At 47.3% G+C, this 24,868-nt stretch overlaps 1 protein-coding gene across 1 annotated transcript; it reads right to left on the reverse strand.

Annotated features, from left to right (window-relative positions):
- Positions 1-1,743: 1,743 nt before the first annotated feature.
- LOC128303785 (ecdysone-induced protein 74EF) lies at positions 1,744-21,752 on the reverse strand. Its single transcript, XM_053040847.1, has 4 exons — positions 20,047-21,752; positions 2,657-2,845; positions 2,335-2,580; positions 1,744-2,259 (listed from the first exon to the last, which is right to left on the reverse strand). The coding sequence occupies exons 1-4, from the start codon at positions 21,319-21,321 to the stop codon at positions 1,879-1,881; spliced, it is 2,091 nt and encodes a 696-aa protein (XP_052896807.1). The 5' UTR covers positions 21,322-21,752; the 3' UTR covers positions 1,744-1,878.
- Positions 21,753-24,868: the final 3,116 nt, after the last annotated feature.

Consider the following 24,868-nt stretch of genomic DNA (forward strand, 5'->3'; position numbering starts at 1 on the left):
ACACGTTTGATGAAATGATCTCGGCGCTCTTCATGAGGTCGTATGTCGCTGGCGGGTCGCAGCGACTGGGAGTTTCCATCAATTTATCCTTCATCACTTTGCTTGCGTGAGACAGGGTGGAGGAGTGTGAAAAACATAATCCATAACGGCCCCGCATGTCAAAGGTGAACGATAGTGAGGATCTGGGGGGTATTTTCTGACGAGTAGCTGCCATGAAGAAAACGAAATGTATATTAAAGTGTGCCATGCAAAGTATTATTAGTTGTGTAACCATTCGCACACAAGCTTACTCACTAAACTTACATTACTAATATTATATTTTATCGTTAAATTTATTGGTGTAATATTTTAAAAATCATCATCTGCTGAAGATGGAACGTTACCGATAGGTGATACCAACAAGAAATAAGTCTAGTACGACAATCAAGGCGAGCATTACCTAACAGATTAAAATTAGTAAATTGAAGCATAGCATAATATTTATGTTAATTTTTTATCCATTTGTCGTTTGTTTATCATCAAATTTTCAAATTTTCTTGCTACGATTTGAGATGTACGAAATTATCTTCAAAAGTGCATCGCTATCCCGATTGCAGCACCAATCTGCTCCACGTTTACAAAGTATGAACTAGACTCCCCGATATTCGAACAGCGCCATCTATGAGTGAGAGTTTCAAACAGAATTGTTGTTGCGTGGTTGATGGGAACCGTCGTTATTCCAACAACTCTGTAAATATGAAATTTTGCCCAGTTTTCCTTAAAAAATGCGGATTTTACGCTTATGTGATAGTTGAGATTGTCTACGAACCCTTTTTTGAAGGTATTCCTACAAAATATCATTCAGCAGCAGGCATTTCGCTAATGCTTACTATTTTCTAAATAAGTTTGGAGATTTTACTTTTATGCGAACCTTTCAAAACACTAATGTGATATATTGAAGAATTAAACAAGTCAATTTCCATCTGTATTTTATGCCATAACAGTTTAAGCGTTTAATAAAGATAATAAAATAATAATCATAGCTATACGAAAAATACACATTTACGTACGTATGTATATGCTTGCGCATCGGAAAGCATACATAAAACAACACTAACAAAGAAATCATAAACGAGTAGTTGTAATTATCGCGCTAATAACGCTCTCAGCGAACTCCACGTCTTGTCCACGTCTGTACATACATTGCGATACTTTTTCATTTCATTTCAACCTTTCCGTATACCTTTCGCCTATCGATTTCTCACGAAAGAAAAGCAAATGCGATACCGAACGTGTTAAAAAGAAAATAAAAATAAGCTGTCGAATTAAAGGGACCGCTAAGCGAGATAACACCATACATAGTTTACACACGCTCGAAACTCGATTGACACAAGGCTTGAACCGCGATGGCCTGATAACGGGTGGCCAGTGTACTTAAAAGGCGTTACCGCTTGCATAACCGACGATAAATATCTAACACTAAAGCTTGTACAACTTGTCCATCGACAAAACGCACGCATCAGCCGGTGAAGGAGCGGGAGAAGAGAGCGCAAGGATCAAAGGATGTGAACGAAAAGACGTCTTGATAACTATTCCGTTCATCGTGCTTCGTCATGATGCGCAAGGAGAGTGGATTTTGCTTCGTACGCAAGATCGCTCTCGAAAGCACACCTCAAATCACCGTTCCGTCCTGAATCTACCTGCCCTTTCTTCCCTGCATCCACTCCACCCGCCCAGGATGTATGCGAATCGCGTCCCGTCCCCTTTATCCTTTATCCCTTGTCTGCTTCCTTGAGAGTCATTATAATTAATTTGTACATCGTCCTATTTGAAATGGGGAGTACGCGCCTTATACAGTGAGCCTCAGAGTTGAACAGAACAATTCCCGTCGAGCCATCGCTAGACGTGCTGATCGATACCGGTATTGGGAGCGTCTTCCAGCTTACGCCACACCACGTTACACATCTCGCGCACCAGTGCCTTCTCGCCATCGTCCAGCTGGTCCGGCGGAGTGTTGCCGATTCGTTCTCGTTCCAACTGTTCGCGTACTTCCAGTACTTGCAGAGCCCGCACGACCGCTTCGGGACGTCCGGATATTGGATCGCTGGTCGATGAAGTTGTCACCTGCACCTGTCCACCTCCGTTCGTGGTTGTACCGGGTGTTGTCGCACTATTGTTCAGCACCACCGCCCGTTCCTCCTCTAGCTGCCGTATCCTAGTCTCGAGTGCCCGCACGTACTGAAGTGTCTGATCGCTGAGAGTCGATCGCATGTTTAGATCCTACGCAAAAGGGGGAAAAGAAACCTTAGAATTCTTCTAGGGGAGACTTTCGGATATTGGAGACAGTCCTCTCACCATTCCGTTGCGTCCAAACTGGGCAATGTTGTGCAGGTTCTCGTCCGCATTCGTACTAGAGCTGCTACCGTCGCCATCGTCCCGCAGAGGTACGGCATTCGCCGAGTTACCGCAGCTGGAACAGACGACCGCCGTACGACCACCTGTATTGTTCCGTTCCTCGTCCAAATACAGACAGAGCTCTTTCAGCTCCAGATTGTCACGGATCAACTCCTGCTGCTTGTCATCCAGCTGTCTCAGTTTTGTCTGCAAAACGAAATCGATGCACGTTAGTATCGTTGGATGTTACGGTAACTGTTGGTGACTCTTGCCAGACACATACCTGATATGCGGAGACTTCCTGTCGCATAACGCTCGCCGTGTATCTGCCAAACCTCTGCCACTCTCGAGCCAGCTTGCGTCCCTTCTGCCGATCGTCGTCCAAGAAACAGCAAAGATCGCGCAGCTCCTGATTGTCATCACTTAACCGCTGATTAGCCTCTTTCAGTGCCCTCAGCTCTGCCAGCAGATTCTGTTAATGTAGACGAGAGAAAACAGAAAGCGGAAATTGAATGAATAAACAATAAAACTCATTAAACGGTTTCGAAATTTGTCCTTTGCTGGTTTATTTTTTTTATAGTTTCGCCGTAGACATAAAGAAGCTTCTCAATGGTGGACTTAACCTACTTCGGCCGGGAGACATTAAGCAAACATGTCTTGCCGGTTGTCTTACACCACAAAACCAAACCCAGTACGGGCACCGATGAGCTACATTTAACAGCGGGTCCATCCGGCCGGGCCCATCGCTGGTACATCTTCACAATCTAACCATGCGTCACGTTTGCGTGATGATACGCAAAACCTTCACCGTGGGTTGGCGAAATGGGCCTCCCCGAAAGAATGCGCGTCGTGTCGTGAAAAGTCACGTACGGTGAGACTAATTTACATTTCATTCTGTACCACCAGTACCTCACAGTAATGATAATGATGGAATCTCGCCCTTTTTTTATGTACACTTTAGCTGCCTCTCCTGTGGCTAGATAGATTTCCCTTTAGCCACACCACGCCGGCACGCCGTGATGGCGATAAAACTAAGCCCCGTGAGGGCTGTTTTTGGGACGGAGTGTGCTGAGAGACACACGATACGATCCAAGTGGCAATGATCGTGGGCATCTTGAAGACGCATCATGATCCATCATTCTTGCCGACAATTCTTCATACACTCACACACACATACGAGATGGAAAATCGTGTGCTTTCCAATTAGGAAATTTTCTTTACCCCGTACCACATGGCGTTGTGTGTTGGACATGGAAGTGGAGGGGAGTAAGTCTAGCTCCCGCGAATTACCTTCTATACCGGGTGGCGAATGTAGGAAGGTATGCATACTTTATGGAAAAACTCCTCTCCCAAACTCTGCACACATTCGTAGGAGATTGTCGGCAAAAGGCGCTTTCTTCCGATCTGCCTCCAGGCGCAGAGAAGATCCGAATTCCCTCGCACATGCAGATTGTGTACCACCTCGCCGATCATTTTCTGGCTGTTGACCTTTCCCTGGAGTGGGAGGAATATGATGATGGAACGGGTTTGGACGGAGGTATATGGAATATGGACGAATGGGGCAGTTGGGGCAGAAATGTTCAGCTACGAGGTGAACGAATGCCCAGTTTGACGGTGAAATTGAATTGATGAAGAATGTGTGTTGAGAGAAAGCAGGAGCATTCCCTTTTTCGGGAGGAGAGATCGTGTTAATAGTGCAAATATAAATATGAGGTATTGTTTAACACACATAAAGCGCTCAACAATGCATAATATTTCATCAAATTATTCAAGCAGTCATTGCAATATGATAATTTTTTGAAGACAAAGGAAAAATATTACACCTCCAAAGAAGATTCCATCAAACCTTCCCTTGAAAAAGTCGTATAGAAAATAAACATCCTCCTACATAATAATTTCATTTCTAACTACGTGACAAATGCTTTACAGCACATCCATCCTTGACTGACTTTAATCTTTGCCAAAGCGTCGTAAAATAACTAATAACTAACTAATTAAAAATCAGTACTAAACCCCTAATGATCCAATGATCCACCCAAAGGAAAATAATCAACCGCGGCAGGTCGCCAAACAACAAATCGCTTACACGCGTTTGCTGCACCCGGCTGAACGGACAGCGACTAAAATAATGCAAACATGTGTACACGGTCAACTCAACCATATAAAATCCGGCCAAACCTACCGAACCGAAGCTCCTACCGAAATGCAGCTTAATCGGACGGGGGCTCAGCTTTGGGTATTAAATGGCCCTGAAAAATGGGCTATCTAAAGTCTTTCTTGAGCGTGAGAGAGGGAGTTACACACACGGTGGTTGTTTATTGTCAATGTCTTGCTGCATCTTTGAGATGATCCTTTCGTCGCTAATGGAGACGATAAAATAAAACTCTAGTGAATTGTTAATTAGGATGTAAAGTTTAAGAAACAATCACCTTGAAGAATTCTAATCATAATATCTCTTCAAACTGACATCACTATTTCTCAAACAAGATTTAACCGAATAGATGTAAGGCTTTTGTTTTTCTCCTTAACGTCTCTGTCTAACAGGCTAATAATTACTCGAATTACACGTTCGAATTACAGTTCCCACCATGATCCGTCCAGCGGTCAAATAGAAACACTTCCCTGTCAAATGAGCTGGGAAAAATGTGATCCAATTCTTCGGATTGTTCTCCTTTTTTTGCCAGACCGCAAAACCGCGCAACACATAATGCGAATCGATTCCGACCACTAACACCGAAAGCGGAATGGCAAGAATGAGTGGAATTAATTTTTGCGCAAAGCTCAACCGGCTCATCGCATCGCAGGTCGGCTGCCCCTCAGCTCGGTAAGCATTGCCGACAATCGGCACTACGCTTCATTCAACATTCACCTACATAGAAGGCAATGCAGCAGCAGCAGCACCACCACCAATCAGGTTTTAGTGCTCACGAATGGAGTAATTTCCGCGCAAAAGAATCCTGTACCCTGCACGGGAGGTTTGGGCTTAAATAGTTGAGCGAATTAAAATGGAAGCAAAAGTGCAGCAATAATTTTCGCTCGGTTGGAATTTCGCTTTAATTATCCTACCCCCATCGCACAACCACCAAACAGCGGGCCCGACCAACCAACAGTGGGCCTACGAGCTACAACGGGAATACATCGACGAGAAGGGAAACGATCGATCGCGAGGTGCGATTTATGAAACGGTAAATAAAATGTTGCTTCCTTTCGGAATGGGGATGGAAAAACACACACCAAATGCAAACATAGAACAATCTACAGCACTCCCCTTTCGGACGGCAGTCCGTTACCGTTTTCCTTCGAGAAAGAAGCAGGAAGTAACGAATTTATCTCACCATCTTTTTCCACCCGAGAATGAATGCTGGCGTTCTTTTTTTTACACCGCAAAATATGTTCATTCGAGTGATCATCTTTTTTACTACGATCAGTCGAAAAAAAACTCCTTCACTCCGAAGGGAATGTATGGGATGCATACATAACCCGCTGCCAATCCATTCACTTTTGAATAAAACGATTTTTTCTTTATTCGGGTTGCTACTTTCTTGCTTTGTTACCGGCTCGCATCCGAGCCCTTTCTGTTCCATCTGTAGGAAGAGGGCTCTGTGAGTGATTGAATTAAATTGCTTTTCCCTGTTCGAACCGGCCAGCAGTGACTTTCCATTACGCGATGCATTTTCTTGTCTTTCTGCCAGAAATAAAAGGGCTCTAATACGACCGCGATGACAATACAGTTCATGAGAGGAAAAAATAATCTTTAGCATTAATTAAATACAATTATTATATTTAAAAAATGGCGACTCTCGCTGTACAGTTAGCCTTATGTGAAATAAACGTTAGAAATAATTAAAAAATGAATATTAATTGGTTTAGACAAGTAAATTAAATCGCATTAATTAATTTCATGAGCTTTATGTACCTTTTGTTACCAAGGGGCACGAGACACGGTCTCCTAGGAATATTCAGCGTCACCGGTGCCATGCTACAAAAACGTGTCAAATGAAATTTTAACTAATCATAGCTGAATGCACTTACATTTAATTGTGCTTTAATTTAAAATCAATTTCTGTTGTGTTCTTAATGATTTGTTATTTGCATTTATATCACGCAAAAATTGTTTGCAAAACCAATCTTAGATAAAATTATTTTGCAATTATTTGCCCTGTACAGTAAAGACACAATCAATCCGAACCACGTTCAAGCCCGGTTGGAAGAAACGGTGTAAATCTTTGTGCTGCATTTTACAACGCTGCACCCCTTTTTTATGTTCCCACTTTGCATTACGCCAAGGAATCCAATTTTCTCGCCTCTCACATTTCAAACAACACTCCTCACTAAGCATTGATCTCTCGCTGGGTGGAATAGAAATCCCCACCACTCGCTGGACGATGGTAGGTCAACCACCAGTCAGATTCATGCCAAACAGATCCAAATCCGAGAATGCTGCATCAATTGAAATTAATTTCATTGGCCCCCGGTACGGTGCAGTATTTGTTCAACCCCAGTTTCTCCCCCCTGGTACAAATCTTTGCCTGAGTCTTTTTTTTTCTTTAATGATCTACTTTTCCGCCTCGATCAGGGTGCTAACCTTCCCGCGAGGTGGACTTTCCTCATCATGCGGCCAGCTAAATGCCAGAAATAATGCCGCCACACGAACAGTTGTCACGATTAGTGCGTTACTCGTTGGGTAATCGCTGGTACCGAACCGGCCGCCAGCACGCAGCTAATGATCGAGTTCACACTTTGCCGCAAGAAATGTTACAAACCCCACCCATAATTATCCAACCCATTGCCCCGGAGCTCGAAAGCGGGTGGGTGGATAGCATTTATGAGCGATTTATTGAGCGATTGTAAATTATAATTCGTTAATTGCTGGCACCTTAGCACGGGGCACTGTTGTCCATCCGATCCGTTCGAATTGAACATTCATGTTCGGCGGGGTAGCGACACCGAGTGGTTCGTGAGAGTTCCTGTGAAGCATAAATCCCAAGCCGGTGGAAGCGGTGACGTTTGGGATCTTGGCACAACCGTTGCCGGGCAAAGGCGCGCAAGAAAAGCGACCTAAAAGGTGAAAAGTGTTTTCGATTTACTGCTGCTAATGTTCCACTTGTGCAAGTAAACATAAACGATCCTACGAAGGGAAGCCTTCGTCTAACTGTTTAGGGAGTTCTTTTTTCCGCTCCATCCAACCTTCAAACCGTTCTCCATTCCCGCATTTCCTGGCGCGGGAGCGCGTTCCAGCGTACTTTTCCTATTTGATTACCATCTCCAGTTTACCACTCTTTTGTCTCCTCTTTGCTTTTATCTCTCTTTCTTTCCTTCCATTTGAACAAATGTTTTTTTCCCGCTTCAATCAATCACTCTCCAGTGTCATCGCTTTTGTTTTGCTTTGTTCGCCCTAAACATTCTCTATTTATTCTAGCTTTATTTCCCTTTCCCTAACTATTTTTCCCATCCGCTGCAATGCACTCACACATCAGAGCCGTTGATGTCTCTGCTTGCAAATGATGGTGGAAAAGGAGGACAAAACAACACAGCCGCTAGTTCGAAGTAAACAAAAGTGATAGAAATTTTCCTTCTAAAAACTGAAACGGCTGGAATTCGAATGTGCAACACACCGTGTACCGAGCACGCGACTGGAAGGGAAGTGGGCAGGCAAACAAACAAACACGTAACCTATTTTCACTCCCTTGTCAGGCCGGATGGTCAACTTTTGTTTAGACTCTTTTTTTTTCACCATGCTAGGGGATGTAGGACTCCCGCTTTCTGTAACAATTTAACCCCATGGTGGACCTCCTCGGGAGGCCCGGCACTTGCGTCAACCGGCTCTTTACAACCGAAACCGTTGCATTTCTCGTAACAGCTGCTTGAAATGCTGGTCAAAATGACTTTTCACACCTCGTTTCTCGTAACACACGGCCTACCGGCTTGTCGGTTCAACACGCGGCTTTAATTCCAACCATATGCGAACGAGAAGGTCCTCTTTCTCGGCTCAATTATCATGCTCCGTGCCGCGTGTAAACATCCCAAAAGGGAAGATCGCCTCCAGAGAAATACGAAACGCTAAGCTTTCGAGATAGAAAATTGACATGTTTATCAAACGCTTTAGATCTGGAATCCGATTCAGAATATCCCGAAAAAAAAACGCAGGGACCGCTCGTGGCAAGATCAAAGAATCGCTCTTGATCGCGGGCGTGTGTGCTGCATCTTCCCAGGCTTAAGCCAAAGATGAGTGGTTGGTCGGTTTGGAATTGATGATTATCTCTTTCTCGGGTTACACATCGCACCGCACAGGATGTCTCGCCGAGACTTTCTCGAAGTGTTGAACGAAACGGTACAGGCGCATCATTCTGGACAGTGGAGCAGCGAGCAGTGCAGGAGTGTCGAAATTGGGTCATTAGTTTGATTGTACATTCTATTTATGGCCTTTTTATTTATCCTATCCCTTTTCCAACCGTATCAACCACGCGATACGTTTCACACATTGCTACCTCGGGTTTATGAGCACGGGGGCATTTACGGGTGTTTAATGTACACGGATGATGTGTTGCAATTGTTGATAAACAATCGTAAGCGAGATCCGCGTTGAAATCGTGATGAAATACTCGATGTCTAGGTTTAATTTTAAACGTAGACACTGCTGGAACTACCACCAAGTAACAATTGGAACAATCAACTAACATTAGATACGGAATGAAGATACCTTGCGACACTCATCAACAAGTCTCAATCAACTATCCACCTCCCAGAATTTAAATCGCGAGAGTTTCCCTCCCCTCATGACTTTCTCCACACGGATTAGCTCGAGAGTCACCCAGCTCACTTCACAGGAAAATAATCACTTCCAATCTTATAAACATATCATCCACGCAGCATAACAACAAAAACCTAATACCAACATCCTGCGGTGTCGGTGATCCTGCTTAAAAGAACAACCACCCCCAACACGCGTAGCGAATTCCAATACCCACAGCGCAAAGATTAACCGTCCCCGGTTGGGTCACCCTGCCGCTTGACCCACTTCGCAGCACGCTGGTTGGCTTCTGGTTGCGGTGTAACCGCTGATTAGCTCAAACCCGTCATAAACACCCCGACGACCGGATGGGAAGGCGGGCAGCGGGACGTGGTGTCCTCCATCATCATGAAGATGAAGAGATTAAAAGTCGTCCAACGGCGAGGAGCGAGGGTCCACCATGCAACGTTCGCCCAGAAACCTGATGCGCCCGTCATCAACCGTGACCGATTCTTGGCGAACCAGTCTGGTGTGTGTTTGCTTGCTTTTGTTTCTCAGGCGAATCAATCAGCGGTACGGTGGCTCCGGTGTTGCGGTCTCATAAATCCAATCGAACTCCCGGTAGCCACCCGGTGCGCTTCCGGAAGTACCCACGACCCGTTGCATGTAGGCCCCGTTTTGCCCTACGGTTTGTGCAATGGGCGCCCGGGTGAAGAGATGGTGGCGATGGTGTCAGTTAATTAAGTGTACGACCGGCCGTCCCCTGTGGAAGCCCGAGGAAGTTGGCTTCTAATAACGAATGCGTCCGGTTGAAGGCCGGCGGCACTTGGCAGCGTCCGGCTTCACCACCGAGATGGAATGCCGCATCGTTCTGCGTCTCCCGCACACACGCATCGGCCGAACGGTTACACATGTTTTGCAGCCCTGCACACGGTTTCTTCGTTCGAACCTTCGGACATGCAGGCTTTTTGTCGCTTCAGTCAGTGGTTCCGTCGCACACCGGCTCATGCCACTTCTCACTTCACCCGAAAGCCGCTGAGAGATTGGGTCGTGGGAACTGAAATTTGAAGACGTCCAGAGCCGCAACATCTCATGCATACGGTTTGGCGCAGCTTCCCAATAGCCGAACTCATGCATGCTCATCCGTTTGGTGCGTCCAGCCACGTCCCAAAGTCAGACGCACACGCACACACAACAATGTAAAAACCTTCCCGACTCTTTCCCCCAGAACCGTGTGCGATGGGAAGCTGGATCCCTTTCTTTGTATTCAGCTCGCGATCGCATGTGGGTCATTTTTTAATGTGATCTTCTTTGCTTATCCACCCGATTTGTCAGTAACTCCCGTCCGAAACGGTTCAGCTGTCGGTCGGTCGGTACACAGCGTGCACAGCGCGCTCACCACCCATTAATCATACTTCCTTCGCGCTCAAAAAGCGCAGGACAATTTGTTATACTTATACCCCGAGCGCTCTAATGCCTTCACAAAAACCAGACCCTTTTGCACCACCGATCCGACATCCTCAGCAAACAGACAAAAAACCCCTCTCTGAGGTTCAGGATTAAAACAAATTCGAAGTCACCGGATAATGATGATAAAATGGTTCAAAGTCAATGTCGGGTATGAAAAATCATTCCGCGCTGGCTTGGGAAAACGTTTCTACGCTGCTCTGCTTGGTTCCAAAATTGTTTGGAAGTGAAGTCGTCACTTCGTTTAATGAGACCGACCTGTCATTACAGCGTGCATTTCAACGCCTTGAACAATCTTCCACATTTGAATGCCTCCCGCAACATGCGGGACGTCTCTCTGCGCCTCACACACACTTCATTGAATAATGGACACTAATGATGATGATGAGTTTGATGATGGTAATCATCTCAAGCAAGTCCAAAACTGTAACCGTTTAAGTCGCAACGCTCTCGCATTTTGACCATTTCGCAACAACGCTTTGCATCCTGGAAATGCAATTTTGCACCATTTGTACATCTTCACCGTGTTCCCCCAAACGGTTCCCAACCTTCTTGTGAGAGTCACCCAACTAACGGAAACACAACCAATTATCGATCAATTTCGGATCGGAAGTAGACAACACCGCCCGCTAAAACCATGTAGTTGGATTTGCTGATCATTTCTTCCGGACATGGGCAAATGGGAATTTGCTTTTATACGTGTATTCGATCACTTAATCAATCTCCGTGTAACGCGTGAGATCTCGCCAAGCACTAACTGCACGCACTACTTCTGCTGGACGTTGAGCAGAAATTGCACAACAAATTACCAGCATGTTAAAGCTCCCACATGACAACTCCGGACAACAGCAAGTTATTAACCAACGCCAACCATCAGAACATGAATGAACACATTGTTGGCGATGTTTGATTGGAGTTGGCAGTGCAACACCCTGGTGCTGGTAAATATTTGCCATAATCTGCAATACGCTGCAAGGGTGAGCCAGCTGCCAGCCACCAAAGGAGAGAGTTTGAGTGCGAAGCACGGGGAAGAAAGATCGATCGAACAGGAGACTGACCCTGACGGAGCCGTATTTACAGCACCACCGACTATGTTGCCCACGATCGATCATCTGCCAGTGTGTAGCGTTTGCGAGGAAAACAGGGAATGCGTCCCGAACAGCGCCGAACGGAAAGAATGCTTCACCTGTCTTCGGTGCGCGACGGGAAACGCCAAGAAGAAACACACACACACCTGTGGTGTTGTGAAACGGGTCACCGATATTTCGACGTCTGCTTCACCGCGTATAAAAAAAAAAGGAGCAACCCCAATCCCCAACGACTTCTGGCACATCGTTCTTGGAGAAACCTGTTGCAAGTGGAGTACTTGGTATGACCCCTTCGACTCGAACTCGTAACGTTCCTCACATCGGCCATAAAAAGTTTATTGAACTTGTGCTGGGGCCTACAGTAATTTTGCACGATGCAGCGAGAAGTATGTTTTATGATCGATTTCTCACTTTCTTTGCGTAACAACTGCGAAATTCTGTTTATGATGCCACGTGTAAAATGCTCCAACAAACAACACAAAACACTGACGTTTACCTAACTCTCCATTTAACAACAGGCTATTTGTGCGTTTACAACGCGGTTTACAAGATCTTTAAACAATAAGTGATCAGTTTAAAAAGTCTGATGGCTTAAGCCGAGCCGAGTGGGTAATAAATACGTCACCAATAAAACTCTCCATTCCTGCTGCCCATACGACTTACTGACAAGCGAAATGACATCCATAAAGCGAACTACTGCACGTAACTCAATTCCGCAAGTCGCCCTCGGGGAAATGGTGGTCGTAAAATCTTGCCGTCTTTCCCTTGTACGAGGAAACTGGCCCCCGTGCAGGCATGGACTTTAAAGTCATTCGCATTGCACAACCGGCCTATCCATCAGGCTCAGCCGAACATGTAATTATAGGTGTAATTGTATGTACGTCCTTCTCGGATGACCCTTAACCCAGCGCTCCGGCAAAAGATGGATCCCTGTCTCGTACTCAAGATTTCACCCTCTACGACAGAACACTTTCCATTTCTTCTTCGCCAGAGGGCGCTATAAAGAGGCAGCGATGGGTAATGCACATTCGCCGTTGAAAAGACCAGTGCTCCTCGTGGAGGAAAAAGAGAATTACATGATGAAAGCTGCCTCAGAATCTCTTCAAGCATGTCGGATTCTCATGCTGATGACGTGATTTGAATACATTTGTAATAATTGCGGGAAAAGGTCTCACTTTCCTCGGCGCGAGACGTTCTACTGCTCCGTTGTCCCAACCGGAACTGGGCCGACTTTTCACATCGTTCCACAACTCCCCGGATGGGTATGGCAGTGGTATAATTAAATGAAAAAAAACCATCGCTCCTCTATAACACACCCAGAGATCTCGTTCTAGATTGCAACCTTTATTGCACATACAAGCACCACACCTCGCTTTGCAAACCGCCCTATTCCGTCAGCCGACCTCGTTCGCTTGCAGACGTGTACACTTTCACCAAAGGTTCGGTTCGAAACTGGAGCCTTGCAGCGTGCAAACCCACCCAGAACGCCTCCAACTGGCCAGAACTTCTTCCCACAGAATTGGTGGGCTGCACCGGACAACCCGGCACTGCGCTGCAAAATGCAAACTGCGCCGGTTTTCGGTCGGTTGCGCCGACACGGTTCGGCGATTTTGGACGATGGGAATCTGATGAATGAATTATGTTTTGTTTATGCCGCGTTTCGCGTATGATTGCCGGCGTATGAAAACGGCTTCCCAGAAGAACGGCTGGAGGTGGAGAAGGGAAGAGAGGACGGAAACAAAGTGGGTGAAATGTCACGCATGTGCATTTATATGCGATCGTAAATTGATCGCCCCACGTCCGAAAAGTGAGCCGAGGAGGCGTTTATTCGCAAGAAACGCGTGTGCTGTTTGCGATTTCTTTGCAAACGTTTTTCACTCTCGCTGTACCTTCATAACTTAAAGGGACCGATCGAGTGAACTCAACGGTGCCCTATCTGGAATGTATCACGGGCTATGATGATAGCTTGACGAACAGGAATCTCGACGCCCAACCCTCGCGCACGCGCGCTCCATTTGCGTTGGCTGTGGTTGAGGTTTGGTTCGTTAGGCCTTTACGACATGACTCACCCGCCCAATCACGCGTGTTTCATGCTGGAACTACACACCAGTGTACTCTAATCAACAGTCAAATCCTCACGATCCTTCAATCCAGCCCGGGTTTGCAGCCTCCATCAAACGCCCAAGCACTGGTAGTGATTATTGTCACCAAATAGAAAAGAGGCGAGACGAGAATCACAACCGGCCCATCAGCCTAGATCAACAGCGTAAATTCGGCAACTAGAACCCGTGGGCGATCGTTACACTTACGCTGATTAACGATCCAATCTTCGACCGGAGACGGAGCACACGGAACGGGGAAAAATTAAACTGCCCGAAATAGGGAGTGTGCTAGACGTGCCCAGCCGATCCATCGCGTTGCTCTCGTGCTCACGTAGCAATAGATTACGAAATGGAACCATTTGTTCGCTACACAACGCCACGGCTAGAACCCGTCGCGTGGGTGTATAATTCGATTTCCTGCTCATAAATTGATTGGACGAGTAATAAACAGTCGCTCAGCGGAACAGTGTTGCTGACACTATCAGATTGGGGTTATGAAACATGCCGAGCATTAATGAAAGAAATACATTCTCCTGCACAGATGTTGATGTTGGGCTTTTTCTCTTGATTTGTCCTTTTTCGGTGTTAGGGTTAGGGTATAAATCATTGGAATGAAATAGCTGTGTTTTCTTCACAAGTTTGAAAACACCACGGCCTAGTTTCAGGTGAATCTGATTCGATTCTCATTGAACTGAATGAAAGAATCTGAATCTCTGATCTCTGAGCGAAACATCAATCTTAAAAGCCTCAACTCGAAAAAGTTTTAAAATTATCCTAAAATCATATTCTCGAGAGATTCGCGGATCTTTGAGGATTCATGAAGCTTCACAAATTCTCAGAAGTCATATGAAACTTATTTTCATATGAAAACTCACCTATTTTATCATTAAAAAAAATCATATAAATGCACGATTTGAAGATTCTTTTAGCACAACACTACCAGAGACCATACAACACTAACCAGTACAACAGTAAACCTCAGAGAAAGCCATTGTAACTGACTGATGGTCTCAGAGCTAGAGATTTCGTCTATCACACAAAGTGTCACCGGCTGTACCCCAGCAGCATATATCCTAAGAAAACAGAGTGCGATAAGCGACTTGCACTAATGCTCCTGTAACTTAAATTACTTTCGAAATGTTCGTGCGAACCAAACCGAACAAACACCGCTAAATGCCACAGCAACTACGGGGGTTGCGTGTTACACCCAATTTTCATTCAAATTGGGAACAAAACTACATGCTAATTTATGCCTGCCCGGCATAAATCTCATCTCACAAGCACTCCGGGTCTGGGTTGGGCTTCAGTATCGCGCCAAGTACGCCACACTGATTTCGGTTGAGCCATTTTCTGTTGACCCATCGTGTTTTATATGCGTGGGACTGCCTCCCATCGTACCGTGGTGTAATCAAACCGACAGTATAACCCAAACCAAGCACAATGGCTTCGCAATTCTTAGCCGCACCGTACTGCTCACTCGCGTATCTGTGTGATCGTTTATTTAACGCACCGCTGAAATGACGAAATTGCCACAACCGCAGCATGCGTAAACAATGTTTATTTGCGTATGGCGTGATTCGAGCAACTCAACAAACTCAGCAAACACCGCCGGGACACAGCGGGCGCTAGTGAGAAACGAAACAACGGAGCAGCACTAAGCGTTTGCATTGCATGTTTGTTAATGCAATTAAAGATGTTGTTGTTATGACTTTACTTTACTTTATTATTATCTCTCACTAGCAACAAACACCGGTGTGTCTCTGGTTATGTTTTATTTAGCATGTTTCGTGTTTTGTTGATTTTTTGCATTCATGTTTTAGTTCTGTATTTGCTTAAATTGGTAAGGTGTGAGCCATGCGGGGCACAAACGAGTAATGGTAATTTTCTGCCAACGAACTCGCGCACCACATTCCAACACCACTTCCACGTCTGCGAAAGGAAACCACACTCACGGGCTGGCCAATTTTGTGTCCAAGGTCCACACACCTAGAGGAAGCGACACAGTTTACTACACGCTAACGATTGGCCATGTGAATGTGGCGAGGTTGCGATCTTCCACACCAAGGTTTGGAGAAAAAAAACCCCAAGCCCCAAACAATCCGCTCGGGTGCGTCATAATTTTGGTCATTATGCTCGGTCAAACCCGAAACGACGGACAAAAATTAAGATAATGCTCAGATTTATCGAGGCTAGGCATCCCCGTTGCATCCGCTTCCAACCCTTTCAAACGAGGGACTGGGACGGGGGGTGGGAAATGGGAGGGATAGGGAAATTTTTTCGAAAGGAACCATTCGGCATAAGACAACAACAACAAAAACACAAAAACGACGCACAAAACCACGCACCGCAAAACGCAAACGACGTCGAAAAGTTCCCAGCCAACCTTTGGCGACCCTTTTGTGAGCGGAGGCGATCATTAGGCTAACCGGATTGCGCCGCACGGAATTTCGTTTTTCCGCAATTGCTAATAAACGGGTGCGAAGTGGAATGGGCATGCGTGTTCCCTGTGCACCGGATTGTGTGCGTGGAAAAACTGACAAAGAAAAAAGCGTAACAGAGACGCAGAGATGAGAGTGAAGCAACAACGATGAAAAAAGCACTCACCAAAACTGCTTAATCTTGGCGTCGAAGTTTGGCTGGGAATGGGCTTGGAAAACAGACACACTGAACATGCAATCCGATCCGGGCCCGAGCTTGACCGTGAAGTTGGCTTTAGCCGGTGGAATATACGCAGCAAAAGGCACACACGCGAGGAAGAAAACAAACCGAAGCCATACAACACTCGCCCCGAAACCATTCGGATGCAATTAGACGGTGATGGGAAGGCGAGATGCCACCGAAACGAGTAATTGAAATTTCATTAAAGGTTTCCACTGACCACCAGTTAACACTCGCAATTGCACACCAAAAAAAAAAAACCCAAACCCAACTGCCAACAGATGGGGCCAATCCGGGCAAACCGATGTTCGTACGAAAGACTTGAGCATAAGCGACGAACCTTGCTGTTGGGAAGGAAACCTTTTTTTTTCTTTCGTTGCGTTTTTTTTTTTTTTGTTACTCCGCACTGAAACCAAAATCGGAACCATCATACGTCATAAACAACAGATTGCGCCGTCCGTTTGATGATGTGCCCGCACATCCACCAGCAGCACCGGCAGCAGATGAACAACGAAAAGCATTTAAAGTGAAGCGCACCCAGCTGGTTCCGGTCATACAGAACCAAGTGGCCGGGTGGCCATACACGCGACCACACGTCCAGTACGGTATGGGAGGAACGCTTCATTCTTAGGCGCAAGGTGTTCCATGGATGTGCTATTGCTACCGAAAAGGAAACGAACTCAAACGTCCGGAAATAATATGTTTTCGTACGTTTATGCACAAACGGATGTGTATCTGTGTAGTTTTACGTCCTCCCTTTTTATTATTACCTGTCGCTTTCATTATTAGCAAGGGAAAAGATAAATTGGGCCCGATTAGACTAGCTTGCGCACTCTCACTTTTTGTGTCGAAGCAGTACGCCATCACGTCCCTTGGTTTTTGAGAATGGGAAATAAAAATTATACGCAACAGAGCGAACACAGTAAACCTTCGAATGCCCTGCAACTTCTGCTGATCCGTTTTTTTTTTGTTTGAACCACACTTTGGGCATGAACATTTTTATTGCCTTTTCTACCTTCCGGTAGTTTTATTATTGAACGAACGGTGTGTTTCAGTGATTTAAAGATAAATGAGTTTTATTTTGCATTTTGGAGGTTTGTTGGCCTGTTAGCCGGAAACCGTGTGAATTGGCACAGTAGCAACGTAAATGGATACTATTTAACAGCAGTTAGTATCCAGCCAATTTAGGTGATTTAAAACACACGATAAATTATATGAAATAAAGATATCAAGAGGTCTTCTCGCTCCCTTTCCTCAATGTTGATGGTTTTAAGAAAGAAAGCACTGGAAGCCTGGACCGAAAATTCTTTACTTAGTTTTTCTCGCTCGTGTACAGAAACCGCGCAAGCTATTTCCATTCATACTGCTCATCGTTTTACTCACACAACCGTAGCACATGGTGTACAGCGCATAATAATGCCGAATGAAATTAACCTAACGGAGCAATATGATTGCCCGGTACAACAGCACGAGAGAATATGTATGCATGCCCCAAAGCCCGAATCCGCAAGCCAAAAAGCAATCAGCAAAGCAAAACCCAAAACAACAACAAAAAACACACACACACACACACTGCGGAAAACAACAAGAAACTGCGCGTTTTCTTCCTTCCCATTTCCACCTTAAACACACACACACACACACGCATCATCATCATCATCAAACGCAAATGCAGCGATCTCGTGCAGTGCGCGCAGCAGTGCTGCTACAAAGTAGAATCATTTGTTTTTATTGCCCCACCTCGATCGGCCACCGATCGCCGGGCCCGCGCATGGAATGCCACGTATCGACGGGCCCGGCAACAGGTGAAAACGGCCCTTGTCGGAAGCTGCCCAAGCGGGTGCAGCGGGTGGAAAGGTGGAAGGCGCGCTGATTAAGGGTAATTTTTTTCGACTTAATGAAATAATCGTGCAAATGGCTGAGCCCCAACCAGCAACCGATACTTCGGAAAAAGAAGCGAGAAAGCGATGACCTTTTCGGAATGGCAGCGGAAAAGGGACTTGTCGATACGTTTCTCACAGTGTGTTGGTTTTGCTGCGCAAAGAGGAATGTCACATGCGTAAAAGGTTTCCAATTTTGCGTATCATTATCAAACCTTTCCAAACAACCACTTTCGGGTCTGGGAAAGTGTGAACAATGCAACGTTGATGGGTTCGTGTGTGACGTTTGATTATGAAATTTCTCCTCCGAGACCTTTTCAACTCTTCAACGCGAAAGAAAACAAACGCCTAACAACAACCAAAACCATTCCACAACAAAGTAAATCCAGCACCAAATGAATTACCCAAAGGTATGCGCAGGCATTGTTGGAGAAAATTTCCACCTCAACAGCGGCAACACGCCTCTAAACCCGGGAACAATTTGTGCTGTCACAGTACACATGATTGTAATCCATTGCCGTTCCGATTGCGGGTCTTGTTGGTCGGCTTCACTAATCGCAATCACCTTCCTCAAAGCAAAACTCATTCATCATAATCAACCTTCTATATGGGCGGCGAATGGGACACAACATTGTTGACGTTGGCGAAAGTCAAACTGGTGGCTGGAAGGGGCTACAATGGGAGCAAACTCGTTGCAGGATGCCCAATCCAGTCGGTGTGTCCCCATAATGGAGCGAGATGCTTAATCCGTGACTCCATCGCACCAGAAACCATCCGTATCGAATTGACAAATTGTTTGCTGACTCGCGGGAGATCGCAAAAGCGACCGAAGAATCAAAACACAGCGATGACTCTGCGGTGACAAATAAAAACTAACCTCCACAAATGACAACGAATGGCTGGCAGATGGGTGGTGGAGATCGTGTTGGAAGATAACTTTCCTTTTTTTACGTTTGTATGCCATTCAAAACGGTGCACAGACACACGCATTCGGATGGGTGGATCTTTAAAACGAGTTATGCCGCCTCCATCTCAGCCAATGGAGAGAGTACGGCACCTTTGAGGTGTACGATCGTTTGTTAGGTCGGAAGAAAATCTTCCCAAATCGTACACCTGCCGTTTGGAGATACTCGATCGCAGGGAAATCGCATCGCAATAGTGCGAGAGAACGAATGGGATGGAAGAAAATAACGACGACGGGGACATTTTTCGGGTGAAATTTTATCAACTGATAAACGTAGCCGGGAAACAACTTTCGAACCAGTTACCTACAACATGCCAACACGGGACCGTTCGCTATCGCCTTTAGGCGCCCAGCTCCGGGCGTTCGAAATAGCCAGGCTCCAAATAAGAGGCACCGATCGGATCCAACCCAACCCAAGGGAGGAAACAACGTAGGAAAAGGTCAAAAACTTTCTCCTTCGTTTGGGTTTGGAACGCTGGGCGTGCTGTTTCGGCTGGACGATCGGCTGGAACTCCTCCTGAAGGCAGGGAGAAGCTGCCCACCGGGCATTGCGAAAACAGGTTTCCCATACAGAGCACATGCAGTGAGCGTTGGGACTCACATACTCGCTTGCAATCCCATTAGCTCCGGAGAGCCCCGCTTGTGGAAAGTTCTTCACCCAGTCAGACTGGCTGGAGATACCTCAGATATTCAAGATTCCTCAACCTGTCTCCAATTCCGGATATAAGGTGGATATATTGGTACGATTGGTAGATACGTCTAACATAATTTTGCACTAGCTCACCTGGAAATGTCGATTCTGCTCCAGTGCCGAGATGCGTCCACCTCCACCACCTCCTCCTCCGCTAGACGAGGTCGGTGTGGAGGAGGTTTCGGACTCCGCTTTCCGAACGAACTTTAGCATCTCCTGGTTTTGCTGCTGTGCTGATTGCTGCTGTGACTGGGACGGATGCTGGAGTGTGTGAACCGGATGAGGCTGTTGTTGTTGTTGCTGCTGCTGATGATGTTGTACACCGGTAGCAGTAGGTAGATGTGACTGCTGTGGAGGTTTTAGATGCCCCGGCCCACTGGAGGTGCTCGTTCCGTTCGAGTTGATACTGGGGTTGGGTTGACTACTTTGATGCACTATCGCTTTCGTGTGATGAATGTGACCGGCGGATGGTCCGTTCGGTACGGTGGCAGGTTGTTGCGTGGCGTTGGACGATCCGCTTACCGCCGATGCCTTCGCGTGGGCCAGATGTGCCTGTAACGATCGCGTCGAGCTGGTCGTCTGGTCCTCGGACGACGATTCCGAGCTGAGGCGTGCGTGCGGTGCCGGCGGCAGGTGGTGAAGCGTTTGGATCTGTTGCTGCTGATGATGGGCAGCGATCGCAGCCTGGTGCGATTGGGTCGGCTGACTAACGGCCGCAGGACCACCGTTCACCAGTGGAGGTAGATTCGAAAAACGGATGTGCTGACGGGGTGCCAGCAGGCGGGAAGGATTCGGCGGTCGCTTCACGTTTTCGCCCACGTACCCCTTGGTGCCGTTGTACGCAAGTCCACCGTTTTGTGCCCCGTCCGGACGTTGGTATGCCGCTTTCAGATGGCCGTTCGTGTAACCGTTCTTAAGGATGCCACCCGGTGGATGGGGCGGTGGTTGATAGCGGGGTGGAATGTGGCTACCCGGTGCCTGCCCCGGAACGCCGGCTGTTCCGGTTGCAGTTTGCTGGGGGATTCCACTACCCCCGGTCAGTCCACCAGAAGGTTTCACGAGTCCGCCACCATTGAGGGCGGACGTAAACACGCCACCGCCGGGATGATGGCCGACTCCGTTCGATAGTGTGGTGGTCACCACCGAACCTTGCTGGAGTTGTTGTTGCTGCTGCTGTTGAAGGTGATGCTTAAGTTTCTGTTTCTGCAACTGCTGCTGAAGATGATGCTGCTGTAGCTGGTGTTGGTGCTGTTGCTGCTGCTGCTGTAACTGCTGCTGCTGCTGCTGTTGGGTGTGCGGTTGTGATTGTTTGCCTGTCAGACCTATTATATTTCCAGATAGCTTCAGGTTGCTAGTATTCGTTGTCATGACGACGGGAGAAGAAACTGTGGGCTGGCAAGGAAATGATGATTTGATGGGTGTGTGTGTATGCACGTGTAAACGAAGCTACGTCACAACGACTCTAAGCCTCCGTTTAATGGTTCTTCAGCGCCGGTTCCACGATAGTACCTGAAAACACTCTACGCCACTATCGCTGTTTCGCTTTCCCTCCTATACCTTCACTTCCAGGAAATCGTGCAGACTTCCTATTCCTGACTAATATTCTCGTAAAACAGACCACTTCAGACGGTAGCGATAACGGCTCCGACCACAGCTCAAGAATGCGTGCTAGCTGAGTACGAACCTTGTACGCACTATCTGCAGACACAATTTCCGATAAAACCACTCCACTGTCTGCACTAGGATGCGCACTCTTATTTCTCCCGCTAACGGATGCACTCAAAACGCAACGCTCGAAAAACCACAATTTTCCACAATATTCGACCGGCACACTATCACGTCTGACGGGACAGGCGGGAATGTGGGGTTTTCAATCACCAAAACACTTCGCCTTGTGGGGCGAACACACTATACACCTCTCAGATATCACACCGCACTGCTACCGGACGACACTCGGCACACGGGACCTTTACCAGCGACACCATCGGAACACACGCAGTACCGATGACCAGCATCACCATCCTTCGCAACCGCACCAAACATTGTCATCGGCAGGTCTCACGTTCCTTAAGCCCGAGTCACCGCGACTTCGAACCCAGCAGACAGCTTCCTTATCATCACCCTTTTCGAGCGGCACACAACGGACCGGCTATCCTATCGGCACTGTTAATACCTGTCGTGCTTCTACGCCACGGTCTAGACAGAAACATTCACCGGCCGCCCGATAACAGCCACGGAACGCGGGAACATAAACGAGCTTTTTCGTGTTTTATTTCACTATCACTATCTAACACACGCACTCCGGGCTCAGAGGCGTATCCGAGGCCCCAACAACCGAACAGGGCGCCGGGAAACACCGAAGACCGGGAGGTCCTTCCTGGGCGCGAGCGGTTCAGCGCACGGTTCGCGGTGGTCCGTCTGCGACGATCGTTTGTCGATCACTGATCGGTGTGGTTCGGTTTGAATTTTCGACTCCTCGCCGAGACCACCGTGATGCGGCACTGTGTACGAAGCACGGGCACGGGACGGTTGGTCCTCGTGGTCCTCCCGCGTGGAGTTGGCGTTGAAGTTTCGCGAAACGATAAACGAACGTGAAGGGGAACACAGTATGCCGTTGTTGACCGTTGGCGCAGGTACCCGCTGGAGAAGCCTAAATTTTGAAAAATGGAAACGAAAAACAAGCGAAAAGAGAAACGGTGAGTTGGGAAGCGTGTGTAACCGGCATGTTGGGGCGGTTGGTGTCAATCCACCTGCAGCGCGCTCGGATTCGGAATGTGCGAGGTGCGAGGTGCAAGAGTACATTGGATCATGTTTCAAGCGCAATCGTGTTGTGTTGGGAGTTCCTGTTTTTCCTCGCAGACATGCTTTATCGTACTCTTCGATAAGTACAATCTCGATATCTAAATGGAGGAACAAAAAACGCGGCCCGAAAAAAAAACCCCGCTTTCCGAAAGCTTGGCTTCACAGCACTACCACTTCAAAAACAAGTTCGTTACGACTTTAAACTGAATCGAAAGTACCTCCTAAAACACCGCCCGCTCATATGGAGGGAGTGTTGGGAGCTCCCTGCTACTCTCCTTCCTCCTTCTCCGCCCTTTCCACCTCAAAGAACGTCTTCATCTGATACGATTTATTTGCCGCAACTAGGCAAAAACTGTCCCACCGGCCGGACCACTATTCAAAGACATCCCCAGGATCGACCCCAGAGAAGTCTCCAAATTCAACGGACACGAAAAAAAAACCCAACACGCACACACACATTTGCTGAGCTGAACCACCAAACGAGGCGCGCTTTGGGGAGCGTTCATGGTATGCGGCAACATAACCGGCAAACGAAACCGCGACTATGCTGCTCATGTGGCGAACGCTGGATGGACTCAACAAGTCTTCCCCCAGTGGGGCTGGGCTCGGGTACGGACGGAAGGGCAGTGGTGTACTTCATTCGGGAACCGGTCTTGGCGCGCTTTGTAACAAGAACAGCAGACAGCAGGAAGAACGATTGCGGCAGGGCCAAATCAGGTTCCCCTCAATGCTACTTTCGACAGGGCAGCATCTCCGTCGACATCGATGACGACAAGCTCACAAACACACCGGGCCCGACCGACAAGCGTGTACTTTAAAACGCTACAAACGTGGCGACGATGGGGAGCCCTTCTCCAACACACACACACATTCACGCACGCCCTGGACGAAAAAAGGGCCTGCAGAACCCGGTGCCTGATGCCCCAACCCGGGAGACCAAGTTTGTTGTGGTTTCGCGAAAATGCCGTGCTTTGCCATGGGGTCGCGTACACTCACACAAGCATCTTCAACCAGGGGGTGCGCTTTTTTATCTCGCTCTTCCATCCAACAGTGTATGCTGCTCCCCAACATAATTCGTTTGGAGCATGCTTGTGCTGGCAAACGGCACGATCGCGCCCGAAGAGATCTTCATGGACGTTTCGCCTTCTTGGAGCGAAGACTGCAGAGGGTATAGGAGGAGGAACATCCCGAAGCAGCGTGCGAAGCACAACACACACCAAAAAAACACAACACGCTCAAACATAAACCTGAACCTGACCAAATGCGACCAAAATGTGGTTCCTTGCGCTTCCCAGGAGTTGGTATGCGGCGCAGTTATGTTGTGTGTAGAACGGCCGTCTTCCCGGTTCGCGTTCGCAACTCGGCTCCAGTTTTACAAGCCGTGAGCTTGTGAGCGCGCTTTCGTAACGATGACTTCCCAAACACTTTGGAACCCGACATCGGTACACGGGGCCCAGCGAGCCACACAAACAAAACTGCAACCATATTGCTTCTCACGCATCCCCATTAGTTCCCCGGCTGGCTGGGAAGCGGTTGCACCATACCGGATAAGGGCATCGGAACGCGCGAATGTAACACAGTTTTCGCAAGCGAACTCGGTCCCCGATGGTCCGCGGAAACCGGAATGTAACACAACGCCCGGGGACCACTTTTTTTTGCTGCTCTTGTTGTTCTGGAGCACTTTCGGAAGATATTCGGCAATATTCCTTTCGCTCCGTCCGAGCCCTGGGACTCCAGCGTCGGTAATGAATCGTGCCGCATGAACGATCTTTTTGGTTCTCTAGTTGTTGTTGTTTTATCTCCCAAGAGGCGCTTTTATCGGGGCGGAAACCACACACGCAGCGTTATATCCGATTTTGGTACTGAACTTGTGTTTCGTCCATGTTTGGAAGCAGAAACTTTTTTCGTTCTTTGACGAAGCTACTTTTTGAGGCGGATTTATTTTTAGACTACTAAGAAGATGTGATTCAACATGGTCAACGTTTATTCGTATTTATTACCGAATATTTACACCTTTAATAGAATTCTGAACATCTGGTAGACGACAGAGTGATCCAATCAATTCTGGGATTACTTTGAGATACCCCTATAAACATCTCAGACTTTTTGGTGA

This window comes from Anopheles moucheti, chromosome 3, assembly GCF_943734755.1.
Source record: "Anopheles moucheti chromosome 3, idAnoMoucSN_F20_07, whole genome shotgun sequence".
Classification (NCBI taxonomy): Eukaryota; Metazoa; Arthropoda; class Insecta; order Diptera; family Culicidae; genus Anopheles; species Anopheles moucheti.

What these genes read in the sequence shown, in the direction of transcription:
- LOC128303785 (XM_053040847.1), bottom strand. Translation starts at nt 21,321, where the DNA reads ATGACAACGAATACTAGCAACCTGAAGCTATCTGGAAATATAATAGGT. An exon ending in AGCAGAATCGACATTTCCAG is followed by an intron (nt 2,846 to 20,046) that starts GTGAGCTAGTGC and finishes CTACATTAACAG; the next exon opens with AATCTGCTGGCAGAGCTGAG. An exon ending in AGGAAGTCTCCGCATATCAG is followed by an intron (nt 2,581 to 2,656) that starts GTATGTGTCTGG and finishes TTCGTTTTGCAG; the next exon opens with ACAAAACTGAGACAGCTGGA.